Here is a 19,128-nt window from a genome sequence, read left to right on the forward strand (position 1 = left end):
AAAAGGAACTATGTCTCACACCACACACACAAACAAATTCAAACTGGGCTAAAGTGTCTGATTTGCAAACTAAACCTCTTAGAATAACAAGCCAGGGCTACTCTGTCAGGCCTAGCCTCAACAACGAATTTTCTAATGTAGTAACATAATCCTAAATAGAAAAATAGAAAATGATTGGAACTCATGAAAATTAAAAACTTTAGACTATGGCCCTTAGTCATCCTTCAGGTCTTTAAGTGAATTTACCTCTGTGTTAAGATCATTTAAGATCAAACGAACAGAATTTACTCATGGACAAATTTCAGATTGTTAAGAAAGAAGGTGAAATGGAAATAGGAAACACAGGGAGGAAGCAGAAAAAATTGTGATGGTTAGCTTTTATGTAAACTTGCATCTGCGTGAAAGAAGGGGTGGAAAATGGGGAGTGGATATCAGGGGTGCAAGTAGCAAGAGAATGCTTTTGAAAATGATGATGGCGGCATATGTGCAAATGTGCTAGACACATTGGAGGATTGTATGGATTGTGTTAGATGTAAGAGCCCTCAATAAAAGTATTTAAAAATAAGCAAAAATGTTTTTTTCTAAAAAGAAAGAAGGGGTAGATCCAACCAGTGATGGAATTTATCTGATTAGCACCAGTTTAACAGAACCAATTGCTTATTTTTTTTACCAAGTTTGTTGAATTAATTGTTAAAATTTCACTTGTAATTAGGGTCCTTCTAAGGTGAATTGGTAGATAACTACCCAATATGGAAACCACAAATTTATATTCTTTTGTTTTTAAAAATGTTCTTCTATGCAACAGAGTATTCTAAGTGCCATAGTAATGTTCATTCCATTCATAGGTATAAAAAAATTAGAAGGTGTCCAATTGACTACCGATGGGCTTTGGGTGTCCACACTGTCCTCCCCCCTCATTTGTGTTTGATATGCTTTTTGTTTGTTTTGTTTTGGGTCTTTGTGCCCAATACCTGATCCCCTTGACACCTCATGGTCACACAGGCTGGTGTGCTTCTTCCATATGGGCTTTGTTGCTTTTCAGCTAGATGGCCGTTTGTTTATTTTCAAGCCTTAAAAATCTGGCTAGACCAGAACATGCATACTGGTAGAGATAAGAGCTCTCAGACACAGGGGATCCAGAACAGATAAACCCCTCAGGACCAATAAGGGGGGTGCAGTGATACGAGGAGGGTAAGGGGGGTGGTTAGTAAGGGAGAAGTGATCACAAGGATCGACATATGGCTCCCATCCCAGGGGGATTGACAGCAGAAAAGTGGGTGAAATGAGACAGTGGTTGGTGTAAGACATGAAAAAACTGATAAATTATCAAAGGGACATGAGAAAGGGAGGGGGAAAGTGAGGAACTGATGCCAGGGGCTCAAGTAGAAAGAAAATGTTTTGAAAAAGATGATGACAACATATGTACAGATGTTTGACACAATGGGTATATGTATGGATTGTGATAAGAGCTGTAAGAGCCCCCAATTAAAAAAATTAGAAGAAACCATGTTTGTAATATTCATTTGTCATTTCATAAAGTTCCAACTTTTAAAAATGAAGAAATCATTTTATTGAGGGCTCTTACAGCTCTATAACAATCCATACAGCAATTGTATCAAGCACATTTGTCATATGTTGCCATCATCATTTTGAAAACATTTTCTTTCTGCTTGAGCCCTTGGTATCAGTTCCTCTTTTATCACTCCCTCCCCCACCCTCCCACCTTCATGGATCCCTGGTAAATTATTAATTATTATTATATGTTTGATGAAATGCTACACACACCCTTGCATTTGTGACTTCAGTAACATATACTGTAAAGAGAAAAAGTTCCAAACAACCAGAAGGTGACATATGGTCATTTATTTCAGCTTTATGTTGTGCCCTGTTCCCATGAGCTATCATGAGTGAATTATGCAAGTCCTGAAAGTGTTCAAAGAGCCTAACATAGTATCAGAACAATTGGAAATGAGTTTTCAAAGAGGAGCATAATATATTCAGAGCAGTCACCTCTTTCTGATAGATCAAACACAAGGACTGTTATCTGATTGACTTGCCTCAAGAGGAATGGAATCCTGCTCCTACTGTAAGACAGACAGCAAAGGGTAGATCACACACCCAAGGATGCTGGCATAAACAGGAGCCTATTGCAAGTGAGGATGCCAATCAGGAAGCAATATGGGACTATATTTAATAACAGTTTAATTGTTTATTATCAGGTATGATTTAATATTTTCATTAATATTTAAAATTCTTTCTTAGAATGTTTTGTATACCTATTTAATTGTTCTTATTTAAGTATTAAGTATATGAAGCAATAAACTACCTTTCGGTATGCTTTTTTTATACTTAAAATGGTTATGAGGTCAGCACACTGGTGGTTAAATTTGTGTAATCCCATCCCTGAACCCAACCTATCCACCAAGTCACAGCCTGATGATGCCTCCTTGGGAGTGGGGGCTCTTATGAAAAGACAGTCTTGTGCCTCTTTGACTTCCTGCTTGCTTGGATTCTATGTCTGGCTCTGGGGTTGCTATGTGGCCGCTTGTCCCTGGGATATGTCAGCGATGTCAGCATCTTGCCATGTTCGTTTGGACTTTGGATCCACCCGACTATGTAGCCACTGGTTTGTGATCCCCCAGTTTTCCTATTCACCTTCCAGGTGAATTGGCTAGTTTCCTAGTTTCACTGGCTGCCAGCTAGGTGAGTCTAAAGTGGCCTCTGTCTAGCAGCGGGCCCAGGGACTTGAGTTGGGCTGCACTGGGCTTCTTTCCTGATATAAACTCCCTTTTCCTATATGGTTCTTCCTTATACATACATGAGAGTCACTGTTTTTTGTTTCACTATAACATTCAGCTCAATGTTGCTGCATTGAGAGGTTTGTGATAGATAAGGGGTAACAAAATATGCATGAATGATTGAATGTAACCCGATGATCCACAAGCTTTCATCTAACTCACAGTAAAAAGTGCAAAATAAACAGTGTAAGGCAATATAAACCTTACAAAATTTGCTTATAAACTTTGATTTGTTTCATTTAAAATATTTTTGAAAGTGAGATTCTATAAGATAAAGTTTGTATGTTTTTTCATAAAATGATCTTACCGTTTAATTTTCCTTTTATTCTTTATTTTAAAACTCAAGACTTTATTTTTAGAACAGTTTTAGATTTACAGAGTAATTGAAGAGCTCACTTCCCTCGGCTTTCTCTGTTATTATTACCATCTTACCTTGGTCTGGTACATGTGTTCCCGTAATGAACCAGGAGTGATGCATTATTATTAAGGTTTATTCTTAGTGATGCACAGTTCTATAGGTTTCGAGAAATGCATAATATCATGGAACCACTATTACAATACCACATAGATAACTCAACTATAATAGAGACGCCCGATATTTCTATTCATCCCTTCCTTGATCCAAGCCCCTGGCTGCCTGTGCGCTGTCATTAGCTCTATGGTTCTGCCTTTTACAAAATACCCTAGAGTAGATTGCCACAATGGTACAATGTATTACAATGAACATACTGATCTACTTCAGTAAAGATTATAGTAAAAATATCATATGGAGGGGTATGGAGTTGCTGAGCAAGAACTCTAGAGACAGGATTGCGCTTCTCAGATATGAAGAAATTACTGTTATGTGAACCATGAAATAAAAACAAAATCCACTGCATATACAAATAGTTTTAAATCTAGGTGCCAGTGAGTGTGTGGGAGAATGGAGCCAGGAGCCATGAAGTAACGAGCAAGGGATTTATTAGCAGAAATGACCACGTTGGACAACACTGTTGCGTGTGCCCTACCTGAAGGACTAATGAGATTCTTTGACATACCGCCCTGAGATGATGGTAAAGAGGATCCAGGCTTGGAGCTGGAGAGCACTTGGTCCTGGATCGAGCTGAGTCCGAGTTACCACATGAGGAATGCAGACACACAGGCTAAAATGCACTCTTATTTAGAATTTGGGAGGACAAGGAAATGAAATGTGAATAAAATCATGCTGCCTGAATCACAAGACTGCTAGCATGCCTATGGCAATTTGGTGGCTGAGAGATCCTGACATAAACCCTTGCTTCTCAATCTCATTCCAGCTCTTAGCTGAGCCCGATCTTATTATTATTAAAGGAGTCTGATTAGCTTACCAGCTGCATGGATGGAAACAGCTCTGCAGGGAAAGGCGCTCTACTTTCTTCTTCAAGTACAAAACCAGCTGGAGATCCATGGAATTTGGCCATGGTTCTGACAAGACAGCGTGGAATAAAGCCACCTATGCCCACAGCAGCAGAGAAAGAATTTTTGGAAGCCGTGGAAAAATGCCCTATTGAATGAATGTGATAAAATTGTTTATATGACTTTTAAACAAATGAATATTTGAGTTAGCAATTGCTGTAATCTTTGACATGCTCATAGGCCTTTCCCAGGGAGTGCTTAGATCCTCCAGTGGGAGACAGTGTTAGCACTGTGTCTTCTGCATTTGCACACCCTGCTGTGGGGATGCTATGCTATTGCTGTTTTGCGGCACTGTGTTTACAATGCTTCCTGATGGAAGGCTATATGAGTTGAGTGCATTTGCTGAGTATTAAAAGGAAAGTATGATTTGGACAAAGACAATGAGGGTGGAGGAAAACAGTGTTTGGAAGGATAGGAATAATTGGAGTCATAACATGATTGAATACTGCAAACTTGACCCAAGTTTGGGAATGTGTTGTAGACAATTCAGACATGGAGGTTGAGATAGGTGGAAGACAAGACTGGAAAGATAAGTTAGAGACAGAGTGTGTTGGACTTAAAAAAATCATAAGCTCATTTCAAAGTCTCTAAGTTTCAGAGAATTGCATCAGGTGCGTATATTGGCTGGAAAGGGAAGCAGTAAGACAGGAAAGCTATCTTGAATAAGCAGCATGCAAAAATCACTGGCTTCTTAATTTTCTTTAAGAGAAAGCTTAAAGGATTCCATCACTAAAATCCATAAATATATAGGTAATTTTCTGAAGCTACCACTTCAGGTCCTCAGCCATGGGGAGAGGGGTAGTGGGTGGATGGTGACAAGAATTGAGTGTGAACTCTTTATGAATACAAGTTCTGTGTGTAGGATAAAAAAGAACATAGGAAGGAAGGGTAAGATTAGAATTTTATGATATTTATTAAAACAAGAATAACCAATTTAGTTATCTAAAGTGGATCTTAGAACAATTATCCATACACCCACTGCCTTTTACTCATTTTGTTTCATGCACAGAATATTTTTTATTCAGGTTGTTTTATGTACAGATATTTAATAAAGTTTACCATAGATTATGAATAAGAATATTCAGTATAGTTCACTCAGGTGAAGAAACAAAGAGCTTAGGAATCAATAGATTCACAAAGAAGAAAACATGAATGAGAGGCTGATTTATTTAATTGGTGCTAAGGGCTAAATTGGTGAAATTACCAGGAGATATGGACTGGGAGCACAACAGTACTAATGTAATTATGTTGGACTGAATTTCCCTCTACTTACGTAGCTGAAGTAGGGATGATTGGCAACAGATGTTTTCTCAGTATTTACTTAGCAGATTATTCATTAATCATGAGAAAAATTCAACAGAGAAATCCTAAAAAGACTTTTTGTTTATTAGGATTAAAAAGACTATTAGTTTAAAAGGAAATATTTTAAGTAACATGGAATCTTGTTCTTTTAATGTACCTTAACTATACATACCTGTAAAAATAAACAAGCGAACAGAAAAACAAACAACAAACAAATCCTACAGCCAATGAGTCAATTTCCACTCACAGGGAGCCCCTGGAACAGCTGCTGGATTTCAACCATCGTCTCTGTTATTAGCAGCCCAATGCCTAACTCCCAGTTCACTCCACAGTTGGCTTGGTATTTTGGTTTTGGATTCATGTTCAGTGTATTAAATCTGTTTTTGAGATTGTTTCTAAGTTAAAGTAAGTGGCATATACTCAAGGTTGTATGTTGGCTCTTGTGGACTTGTCATTTTCTTTAGCTTCAACTTGAATTTATACTTTAAAAACTGTTGGTTTGCAGCCCCGGCCTTGTCCTGATGATTAATATTGAGTCTCTCAATGGTCTTTTGCACAGGTGTAGTTGATTTGATTCCTATGTAGTCCACCTGGCAAGGTCTATGTGTATAGTAGCCATTTATGTGGTTGACAAAGAGATTTGTAATAAATAAGTCATTGATCTTGCAAAATTCTAACATGACATAGTCACTGTTTTATCTGTCACCCAAGTAATATTTTTCAACTACTAATCCTTTTTGGCTTCTAACTTCCCTATTCCAATGACTACTGGTTATTAATACATCTTGATTGCATGTTTGTTCATTTTTTCAGACAGTAAAAGCTGGCAAGAATATTTTATTCGTTTTTGGCATTCGTGGTTTGTGTATAAATTTGAACAATAGTTATATTAACTGGTCTTCTTGGTAGGCATTTGTATACTATCACTGACAGTGTGTACTTCTAAATGGATATTAAATGTTATTTTTGAATGTAATACAATTCCTAATCGTCTTGTCATTTCCAATATAGCACACTAAATGATAATCCAATTCAAAATAACCAATACCCATAGCGTGCTAATATCTAGGATATTTATGTTCCAATATTCTATTTTGACATCTTCCAATTTTCCAATTTGCTGGGTAGATCCTATCAAACTATGGATGACACAGCAAAGAACAGAATTCCAGAAGACTTAATTGCGCCCATGCAGAACCTGTTCACAAACTAGGAGGCAGTTGTTTGAAGAGAATAAAGCAATAGTCTGTGATTCATAATCAGAAAAATACATGTAAGGGTTGTATCCTTTTCAATGTGCATGCTGGATTAATATCCTGGGCAGTTAGACTGTATGGAGTTGAACATGACATCAGGATCTGAGGAAGACGCATTAACAACCTGTGATATGCACATGATACCACTTAGCCGGCAGAGTGTGAAGAGGACACGAAGCATTCACTGATGAAGGTCAGCCACTGCTGCCTTCAGATGAACTACATCTCAGCATAAAGAACACAAAATGCCCTTAAAAAGACCAACAAAAGAAAAAAGGATTGCAGTTGACACGGGTTTCATTTCACTTGGTTCCTCAATCCAAACAATATATCGCACCTGGAAAATCTGCTGCGAGAGTGTTAAGAAGCAAAGCTGTCACTTCGAGGAATAAGATACATCTGACTCCAGTCAAGTATTTTCAATCATCTCATTTGCATTGAAAAGCCAGGGAATGAATAAGAATTGATGAATATTATTAATTATATGATGGACTGCCTGAAAAGAGAAGAAATCAATGTTGGAAGAAGTACAGCCAGAATCTTCCTTAGCGAAATAAAGGAAAGAAGTAGGAGGCAAAGGGCATTTATAGAGGTCTAAATACAGGCATGTACATATGGAAATATATTTACATATGATGATGGGGAAATATATCTATGTGCATATATTAATAGGCTTAGTATTAAAGTAGCAGATGGACATTGGGCCTCTACTCAAGTACTCCCTCAATGCAAGAACACTTTTTTCTATTAAACTGGCATTCCCTATTGCTCACATTCCCGACAGGATTGCTAAAAACAAAGTGGGTGCAAAAGCAAATGTGGTGAAGAAAGCTGATGGTGCCGGCTATCAAAAGATGTAACATCTGGGGTCTTAAAGGCTTGGAGATAAACAAGTATCCATCTAGCTGAGAAGCAACAAAGCCCACGTGGAAGAAAACACCAGTCTATGTGACCACGAGGTGTCAATGGGATCAGGTATCAAAAAACAAAAAAACATATCATTGTGAATGAGGGGGAGAGTGGATTGTAGATCCAAAGCCCATCTGTAGGCAACTGGACATTTCCTTAGAGAAGGGTCGTGTGGAGGAGACGAGCCAGTCAGGGTGCAGTATAGCAACGATGAAACACAACTTTCCTCTTGTTCTTTAAGATTCCCCCGCTCCTATCATGATCCCAATTCTACCTTACAAATCTGGCTAGACCAGAGGATGTACACTGGTACAGATAAGAAAGGGAAACACAGAATCTAGGACAGATAAACCCCTCAGGACCAATAATGAGAGTAGCGATACCAGGAGGGTAAGGGGAAGGTGTGTTAGAAAGGGGGAACTGATCTCAAGGCTCTACATATAGTTCCCTCCCTGGGGGATGGACAAAAGAAAAGTTGATGAAGGGAGATATCGGACAGTGTAAGAGAAGACGAAATAATAAATTATCAAGGGTTTCATAAATGAGGAAGGCTGGGGGAGGGAGGGGGAAATGAGGAGCTGATACCAAGGGCTCAAAGTAGAAAGAAAAATGTTTTGAGAATGATGATGGCAACAAATGTACAAATGTACGTGACACAATGGATGGATGTATGGATTGTGATAAGAGTTCTATGAGTCCCCAATAAAATGAATTAAGAGAGAAAACAAAAATAAACTCCCAAAGAGAATATAAACCATTAAAAAAAAAGAATGTTTTTTAGTAATGAGGACTGCAAGACTTCATCCCACATGCCTTGGGCATCTTATTGTGAGGGACCAATTTTTGGATAAGGACATCATGGTTAGTCAAGCAGAGGGTCAGAAAAAAATGAAGACCCTCAATGAAATGGGTTGATGGAAAAAATGGGATCAAATATAGACCAGATTGTGAGAATAGTCCAAGACCAGGCAGTGTCTTGTTCAGTCGTCCAGAGGATTTCTATTAGAACCATGTCAAAGCATCTAGCAACAGCAATAACATAGATACTATAGAGCTGGTGACACAGTTGTGAAAGTACTTGGCTGCTGACTGAATGCTAACTTACTGATGTGGATGAAAGACCTGGCAGTCTGCTTCCATAAAAAATTATTGTCTTGAATCACTGAAGATTTGGGTGCTATAACAGTAGACAGTAGAAAGAAATAATACCCGGCTATCACAAAGAATAGCCTCTGGAATCTTAAAGGCTTGTTTTCAAACAAGCCGCCATCTAAGTGAAGCATCAGCTAAGTCCACCTGGAAGAAATATACCAGCCTGTGTGATCTACGGAATGTAAATAATATAATTCAAATATAAAGGAGGGAATTCTGTCAGAGATTACATTAGGAACACTTGGTTTTCAGAAGGCTCTGATGACGGTAGAAGTCCCATGTCCATTTGCAGTGTCCACACACGGATTAAGCCTCCAGGACAGTGGTTCTCAATCTTCCTCATGCCGTGACCCTAGATTCAGTTCCTCATGCGGTGACCCCCAACCATAAAATTATCTTCATTGCTACTTTATAACTGTAATTTTGCTACTGTTATGAATTGGGAGACCCCTGTGAAGGGGTCACTCGACCCCCCTAAGAGGTCGTGACCCACAGGTTGAGAAGTGCTGCGCTAGTGACTGCCCTCCAATCCTAGTTGATGGACGTGAATAACTGTGTTATCAGGCAGAGACCATTGTAAGGTAGATAATGTTGATGTAGTTAGATCAAAATGCAATATCATTTGATCTCCCCTTTGACCCGTTTAAAAGTTATTTCAGTTAAAAAAAAGTGAAGGGGAAATATATGTGGATTAAGCCCCTGGGGACTCCCCTCTCACCATGGACCAGGGATGTGAATAGTCTTGTAATCGTGCTGAATGCATCGGAAAGTGAAGTGTTGCAGATGCAGCTGCATTAAAATTTAGCACCCCATCATTTGATGTCCCTTCTGATGCATTTAAATTAAGTCTAGTTTTTAATGTTTCTGCTTTCTTTTCAGTTGAGGGTTTTTATCTGTTTTACTTTGTTATTGTTGCTAGCTTTTCTTAGAAAACGTTTTTCCATATATGAAACTCAGGATAGGTAAATCTATAGAGACAGTAACTGGTCTAGGAGCTCTGGTAGTGTAGTGGTTACCCACTGGTTTGTGATTCACATGGTTACCAGTTTGAAACCAGCAGTGGCTCCATGGGAGAAAGACTGGGCTTACTACTCCAGTAAAGTTACAGTCTTGGAAACCCACAGCGGGTCGCTATGAGTCAGTGTTGACATGATGGCAATGAGTTTGGTTTTTTGGTTTGGGGGATATGGGAGGGGAGGTTGGGGAGTGGGGAGAATGAGGAGTTAATAATAATGAATAAAAGAACAACGAAAATGTTCTAAAACTGACTGTGGTGATGAATATGAAATTCATCTCGATGTGATCAAAGTATTGAACTGTATGATAGGTGAATTATATGCCAGTAAAACTGTTAATAAAAGAGAAAAAATATTTTCTTAGAAACCCGGTAGGGCTGGCATAGTGCTACTCTATGCCAGAGGGTGTCAATGAGTTAAAATCCACTCAATGACATTGTGTGTTTGTGTACATAACATGGAGCTCCTGAGTGGCAAGACTCTGCTCACTGAAAGCTGGTGGTTTGGATCTACTCAGACACACCTTGGAAGACAGACTTTGTCATCCGCTCCCCAAAGATTATAGCCATTGAATTCCTTGTGCATTACAGTTCTATTCCAGTGCTTATGGGGTCTCCATGAGCCAGATTCAACGCAATGGCAAGAGGCTTGCTTTATATACTCTGTATCCCCTGGGACTCTGCCAAATGATCGTGAAAATATTTATACACTTGTATGACTTCCGTGTTGTTTGTTGTTGAATGGGTAGTGCAAAATTTGATGGAGCTCTGGGTCAGGTAAATCTTTGTCCATCTCTTAGTCCTGTCCCTTGCTTTTGTGCATCCTGTGACAAGTCAGATTTCCTTACTGACACTTTATTCCTAATTAGTAATATAGGGCTAGTATAATGCATATCAAAGTATTTGATCAAATACCTATTTTGCCTAGTACATCTGAAGTGCCTAAATAAAAGTTGGTTATAATTATCCACTACCATCTGTCGTTTCATGTAATGTGGCTCCTTTGTAGCGATGATACTGAAAGCCACGTAACCTGCATTTTAAATACCAGCAGTTTCCAACTGAGCTTACAGACTAAGACAGAATGGAAAGAAAGACTAGTGATCTGCCAAATATTAGTAGAAGAAAACCTTATGGACAGAATATTTTCCAATATAGTGCTTAGAGTTGATACCATAGCTTGGAAGATCTTAAAAATACACAGTGGCCAAAATACTGGACTTGAGTGTATCGATGAAGATGAAGATGGTGAAGCAGTGGCAGCATTTGCTTATGTTGTACAAGCGTCATCATGCGTTGCAGTCAATTCACTGGCAAACAACAATGACATTGCTATGACAGGTCATCCAGGAGAGAACTTTTTGCAGCAGAAATCTTTTCTCCTTGTTAGCAATCCTTAGGCCACAGTCAGGTGGCCACCAGGAATGGTGAAAACCACGTGGTTGAGCAGCCTTCATTGAAATATAGCAACAAGGAATGTCCCCCTTGTCTACGATGGAGGTGGAGGTGGATGCCATGCATCATTTAGTCTCTGGCAATTAGGATATATTTTTCACTTAAGATCTAGGAAAACATTTTTTTCTTCTCCAACGCTTTCCACAGGGCCTGTTTGATCTCTTTGTTCCTCAAGCTGTATATGAGAGGGTTCAGCATGGGGATTACCAAAGAGTAGAACACAGATACTACCTTGTCCCTGCCAAGGGAGTAGCTGGAGCTGGGTCGCAGGTACATGAAAAGGGCGGTCCCAAACAAGAGAGTCACTACCATCAGGTGTGAGGCACAGGTATTGAAAGCTTTCCATCGGCCTTCTACTGAGTGGATTTTCAAGACAGCTGCTACGATATAGCTGTAGGAGATAAGAAGGATGAGAAATGATGTCCCCCCAGCAAGGGCCACTACGAGGAAATTTACCACTTGACTTAGAAAAACATCAGAGCAAGAAAGTGCCAGGACTGGCGGGAGGTCACAGAAGAAATGGTTGATGATGTTGGGTCCACAGAAGTGGAGCCGGAATATGGAGGTGGCCTGCATGAGGGAACTCAGGAAACCACCCACATATGCTCCAACCACCATTCGGGTACAGAGGCCTGGGGACATGATGGCAGTGTAGAGCAGGGGGTTGGAAATGGCTGCATATCGATCGTATGCCATAGCAGTCAGGAGGAAGCATTCAGTTAGACCCAGGCCAACAAAGACAAAAAACTGAGCAGCACAGCCCACAAATGATATGGTCTTCGGTTCTTGGAAGAAGTCAATGAGCATCTTGGGAGCTACCGAAGAAGAGTAGCAGATATCAATGAAGGACAAATTGCTGAGGAAGAAGTACATGGGGGTGTGCAGATGGGTGTCAGTTTTGATCAAAATGATCAGCGTCATATTCCAAGTCAAAGTGATGAAATAGATGCCCAGGAAGGTCACAAAGAGCAGGGCCTGAAGTTTTGGATGGTCTGCAAATCCCAGAAGGATGAACGTGGTCACTGATGAGCTGTTTAAGGCTTTGGCTCTGGACATGTTTCCGAAGGGTCAGAAGGACAGCACGCAGACCTAGAATAACAATAATGATTCATGTTACAGATGTCGAAGATGTCACTTTGAGGTGCACTGGACTCAAGCAGGGGTCTTTTCCAAAGCCTGATATTTCCATAGCCTAATACAAAAAACTGAAGAAGAACTACTGGCGCTGGTGCTGATGAAGTACTAGAAGAAAGGAAAAATCTTTTTTAGGAAAAAGTACAGCCAGAATGCTTCTTGCAATCAGGGATGGTGAAATTTTCTTCAGGAAGAGCCAGTCCCCAGATAAGGACATCAAGTTCAGCAAAGGAGAGGGCCAGTGAAAAAGAGTATAACGATCAGTGAGATGAATCATACAGTGGCTGAATCAGTGGGTTAAAACTTAGGCAACTATTGTAGGGATGGTACTAGGCCTGGTCAGTCTTTGGTTCAGTTATACATAGGGCTGCTAAAACTCCCAACTGGGTCGATGTCACCTAGCGACAACAGCAACATCACACAACAAACGATGTCAACAAATAACTTCAGGGTGTATGAGGAGATGCAAAATATTACACACGGTTCTAACTTTATGGCATGATTGATTCTATCTCTCTTTGTTCTCTCTCTAAAAAGTCAATTTTGGTCATTGGTGTAAATACTTAGGCAATATAAAATAGTTGATACGAACTTAAACTTCGGATTCAGCCTCCTTCCGATCAACCTGGATCTTCACTTAGTAATTATGTCATGTTTCTTGCTTTATTTTTCTTACCTTCTAAACTTCACAGATTTATTTTAAGAATGAAAAAAAGGAAAATGTGTAAAGTGCCTGTCACATACCAAGTGCCCAAATGAATGGTATTACTTAGGACTGTTTGTGTGCCCCAGATAAGTCAGTTTATGCCATTAAATAACCATTAAAATACTCGACTATAGTTTCAGTATTAAAATGGGGACCAATATCAAGACTAGGCTCAGCTATGATTAATCAGAATTCATTCACTGACACTGAGTTGATGCCAACACATAGCAACTCTATAGGATAAGGTAGAACTGCCCTGTGAGTTTCCAAGACTGTAACAGTTGGGAGTAGAAAGCTCCTTTTTCCAAAGGAGCTGCTGATGGCTTTGAACTGTCAACCTTGTGGGTTTCAGCCCAACTCATAACCACTACATCACCAGGGCTTCTCAGAGTAAAAACAAAATAAGCAATGAGGCCAGATATGTACATAAATACTATCAATTGTCAAAATTTAGACCTATATATACTTTTTTGGTTCCAATTTCAAATTTGTCTTCAGTGAATTCTCTAAGGTATTTTATTGTTAAGAAGTCCTTTTGATATAGACTTGCTGAGGACCAAATAAATAAATAAGCACTGAAGGTGAACAAGCGGCCATCAAGCTCAGAAGCAAAAAAGCCCACATGGAAGAAGCACACCGGCCAGTGCGATCACGAGGTGCCAAGGGACCAGGTAAAAGGCATCATGCAAAAAAAAACACAACAACGATATAAGTGTGTGTATGTATGTGTATATATGTGTATATGTATATATATACCATATTAAATGAAGGGGGAAGTGCAGAGTGGAGACCCAAGGCCCAAGTGTCGGCCAATGGAGATCCCCTCATAGAGGTGTTTAGGAGAGGAGATGGGTTAATTAGGGTGCGAGGTAGTACCGATGAAGAACACAGCTTTCCCCTAGATCCTGGATGCTTCCTACCCCCAACTACCATGATCCGAATTCTACCTTGCAGGCCTGGATAGGACAGAGGCTGTACACTGGTACATATGAGGGTTGGAGGTACAGGGAATCCAGGGTGGATGATACCTTCAGGACCAAGGGTGTGAGGGACGATGCTGGGAGAGTGGAGGGTGAGTGGGTTGGAAAGAGGGAACTGATTACAAGGATCCACATGTGACCTCTTCCCTGGGAGAGGGACAGCAGAGAAGGGGGGAAGGGAGACTCCGGATAGGGCAAGATATGACAAAACAACGATGTATAAATTACCAAGGGCACATGAGGGAGGGGGGAATGGGGAGGGACGGAGAAAAAAAAAGAGGACCTGATGCAAGGGGCTTAAGTGGAGAGCAAATGCCTTGAGAATGATTGAGGCAGGGAATGTATGGATGTGCTTTATACAATTGATGTATGTATATGTATGGATTGTGGTAAGAGTTGTATGAGCCCCTAATAAATTGTTAAAATTAAAAAAGAAAAAAAAATAAATAAGCACAGAGGAAATTGTCAAAGAGTTTTTGGAAGAAAATTTGCCTAAAATCATGAAAGACCAAATGATATTCAATCAAGAAGAGAACAAACCCCAAATAGGATAGGACCCCAAATAAAACCACCCAGACGTATCCTAATTATTCTTCCAGCATCAAAGAATCCTGAAAGCAGCTCAAAAAGAAAGAAAAGAAAGGAAAAATCATCTGCAAAAGAGTACCAATAAAACTAAACTCTGGTTTTGCAGTAGAAATCAGGCAGGCAAGAAGGCTAGAATGACATTCCAGATAAACAGAAATTAACGGGATTTATAAAAAACAAACAAACAACCCCCCCAAAACACACAATCTTCTAGAAAGAATAAAAAGAGTTTTTAATATTTGAAAACCAACACTGGTAGACAAGAATAACATACACAAGACCACCCCCCAAGAAGTCATCCAGATATAGAAATATCCAAACACAAAATAAACCTATAATCTTGTAAGGAGAGAAGCCTTCTTCAAACAACAACAACCACAACCAGCTATCAGCCATCTAGTTAATTCTGCATCATAGTGAACTGAGAGGAAAGAGTAGAATTTCATCCTAGTGTTTCTGAGGCTATAAATCTTTATAGGAGATAGGCCTATCTTTCTACTGCGCAGTGACTTGTGGGTTCAAATGGCCAACCTTTCAGTTAGCAGCATGATTCAAAACCTACTGTACCAGGATGATTTCTTAATGGGGAACCAAGGTTACCAATTTATAGATGAAGACAATTACAGAGTAAAAAGAGGGATAATATAACTACAGAATTTTCAAATGGACAGGAAGTCAAGTAGATTTTAATATAGAACAAACTGCTCAAAACTTGGAAAGAATATTGATAAGTTATAGGATAACCTCAAAGAAAATAAACCTTGTCATTAAAATAAAAAATAAAAATTTTAGTAAAACCTAAAGCAGCAGGAATGGAGAAAAATGACAAAGTCCGCAAACAAAATGAACTCTGCACAGAAAATTATGTGTAACAAAGAAGCAAGCAAAGCAAAAGCAAACAAAACAACAAAAACAACAAAAAAGCACAGAAACAGCAAAGTAACAACCCTAAATTCACACCTATTAATAATTGCATGAATATAAAAGGATTAAATGCACCAACCAAGAGACAGAGACTATAAGAAGAGATATGAAAGCATGACCCATCAAGATGTTGTCTTCAAGAGATACACCTGAAACACAAAGACAGGAATCAACTGAAAACCAAAGGGTGAATAAAATTTAGCACGTTAATGGTAATTGGAAAAGATCAGGAATGTCAGTACTAATTTATGATAAAGTAGACTTTAGGTAAAATACAACATTAGAGACAATGAAGGGGATAATGATGATACAAATGTCAATAAACATGAGGCCGGAACCTCAGTACACATCTATACATTCAATGGGAGAGCTTCAAAACACATAAATCAAACTTAAGAGAATTAAGGGATAGACAACTTCACAACAACAATGGGGGGATTTAATATTCTTATTTTAATGAGGAACAGAACAATGGAAAGAAACTCAACAAAAACACAGAAGTAAACAATACAAGCAACCAACTTGACCTAGTTGGTATCTCCAGAACATTCCATCCAACAGGAGCACAATAGACATTCTTTCTGAGTGCACATGAAGCATTTTCCAGAGCAGACCATAAGCTGAACCACAAAGCAAGTTTCAATGCATTTAAAGTTTTCAAAATACTACAAAGCATCTTCTCAGATCACAGTGCTATACAATTAGAAATCAAAAATAGAAGGAGAAAGCAGAAAAGCTCAAGCACAAGGAAATGAAACAAACACCTGCTTAAAATCTACTGGAGAGGATAAGAAAAAAAAGGAAAAGATGATTTCCTGATTCAAATGAGAATGAATACATAGCACACCAAACCTTTGGGACACAGCAAAAGCAGTGTCCCACAACAAAAGCCATTTGACAAAATCCAATGCCCGTTCTTGATAAAAAATGCTTGATAAAATAGAAATAGAAGTGAAAACTCTCCTCAATATGATTAATGGCATGTCTCCACAACCAACTGGTTAGTACTAGTCTCAACGGAGCCTAAAAATCTTCCTTGTGAATGGGAACCAGACGAAGAGGCCCTTCATTATATTCAATTTTATTCTGGAATTCTTAGAGCTGAAAGGCAAAAGTGAAATCAAGTGCATCCAAATTGGCAAAACAGAAGTACAACTCTCTTTGCAGAGGATATGGTCCTATAGAAAATTCCAAAGACTCACCAAGAAAGTTACTGGAACTCATGGAAAGATTTAGCAAAGTGCTATGGTGCAAAACATTTAAAAAAATCAGCTAGATTTCTTTACACTAACAGAGAACTCTGAAGCAGAAATCAGGAAAACAATACCACTTAAAACAGTTGGGATTGTGCCGAACCACCTGTACAGAGAACACTACAAAACATCACTAAAAGAAACAGAAAGAGACCTACATAAATGGAGGAATATAGCATTGTGAAGATGGCAACCTACAGGTACAATGCAATCCCACTCCAGACCCCAGCAGCATTCTTTAAAGAGATGGAAAAATGAACCACCAACTTTATTTGGAAAGGAAAGCGATCTTGGTTCAGCAAAGCATGAGTAAATAACAAAATAAGTGTCTCTCACTTTGCAAAATTCAAGTCCTAAGCAGCCACAGTAGTCAATACAGTCTGGTACCGATATAACAACAGACAGATAAGCCCAATGGAACAAAATTATGATCTCAGATATTATGGATAGCCTATTTCTGTCAAAAAGCCCAAACACATGAAATGTGGAAGAAATGGTATTTTTGACAAATAGTGCTGGCAAAAGTGGATATCCATTTGTTGAAGAATGAAATAGGACCCATACCCCACACCATATTCAAACACCAACTCAGATGAACCAAAGGCCTACATTTAAAACTCTAAAGGTAATCAATGAAAAATAGGCATAAAGTTAAAATACACTACTGAGAAATTACAGCTCCTGTGGTTGTTAGATGACATTGAACGGGGTCCGACCCATAGCGATCTCTGTGCACAACAAAATGAAACACTGCCCGGACCTGCACCATCCTCTCAATTGCTCCTATGCTTGAGCCCATTCCAACTCCTTGCAAGTCTTTATGCCATTTCTGAGACGTTGTACATCATTACTGGAGCAGACAGCCTCATTGTTCTCCTGTAGAGCTTGCAGTTAGCTGTCCAACCAGCACCTGACAGCACCATCAAAGCTTCTTTTTAAATGACAAACTTAGGGTCCCTAATAACTGACATAAACACATTACCAAAAATAACTAAAAATGTCCAAACATTTGGGGCCTCTTAAAAATGAGAAACCATGTGAATCTAAAGATTTAAAAAATACTTAAAAAAGAATCCACAGACAGGGAAAACATTTTTTTGCAATAACATATATGGCAAAGAACTAATTTCTAAAATTTATAGAAAAATTCCACACCTCAATAAGAAAAAAACAACCGAATCAAGAACTGGGCAGAGGACAGGAATAGAAACTTCACTGAAAGGTAAAACATGACATTTGCAAGACTGGTCTTTTTATGACTGTGAGGTTGTTTTTACACTTTTCTCTCATTCTATCAAGGCGCATCAAATCCCTTCTAAGACTTTGGGAGGGACTGAACTCTGGAGAAGGGCATCATGTTGGGTCAACGGAGGTAAAGAAAGGGTGAGGGAAGCTGTCAATGAGATGAAGTGATGCAATGGCTGTCACACTGGTCTGAAATGTACCAATGATCGGGAGTATGACAAAGCACTGGGCGACATTTCACTCTGTTCTTCAGAAGTGTGCCATGAGTTGAAGTCAGCTTGGTAGCAACTAATACCAGCAACAATATTTCTTATATAATTCCTTATTGAATGAAGCCCTGTTTTCGAACCACATCCTCCTTATGTGCATGTAGGTTGAAGTGTGCTAAATGCAGATAGAAGAGATGCACTGAAGGGGTGTGCAGGAGTGTAAGAAGTGGTTAGAAGTGAGGCTGAGGGCTTCAGTGATTGGAGTTGATGGCTTAATTGAAAGCCTGTTTTGTATGTTGGCATCGCGAGAAAAAAATTTTTTTAAGAATGAACTTTTCTAATCCAAGAAACAGAAAATGAAGCTAGACAAACTGATATAAAAACATATCTTTATCCCCATACATGGATACTCAGAATCTTATTCTAGGCCATTAAGGATATCTTTAATTAACTAAACCAAACTCTGCTGGTAATGAGTTTCCTATGAGAAAGGAAATCTTCAGTTTTGCATAAAATGTGTGGAAGCTTAGCTTGCTCCCAGAGTCTGAATTCAGTACAACCACACAAGTACAATCAACACTACACCTATTTTATAATGCTGAAAAGAGTCTGAGAAACTCAATAACATCAATCTATTGGTAGGTACATGAGCTGCATCTTTGTGGTCAATATTAGCCTTGAAGGCTATGCTGTTGTTAGGTGCTATTGACTTCATGTACAACAAGACAAAACCGTGCCCCATCCTGTGCCAGCCTCACCATCATTGCT

The 19,128-nt window shown here is 39.1% G+C and overlaps 1 protein-coding gene across 1 annotated transcript; it reads right to left on the minus strand.

Annotated features, from left to right (window-relative positions):
* Nucleotides 1-11,429: 11,429 nt before the first annotated feature.
* Nucleotides 11,430-12,377, minus strand: LOC142446285 (olfactory receptor 5A1). Its single transcript, XM_075548051.1, has one exon. It carries the CDS (start codon nt 12,375-12,377, stop codon nt 11,430-11,432), a length of 948 nt encoding a protein of 315 aa, XP_075404166.1.
* Between the last annotated feature and the right edge of the window lie 6,751 nt (nt 12,378-19,128).

This window comes from Tenrec ecaudatus, chromosome 4 (genome assembly GCF_050624435.1).
Source record: "Tenrec ecaudatus isolate mTenEca1 chromosome 4, mTenEca1.hap1, whole genome shotgun sequence".
Taxonomy (NCBI): domain Eukaryota; kingdom Metazoa; phylum Chordata; class Mammalia; order Afrosoricida; family Tenrecidae; genus Tenrec; species Tenrec ecaudatus.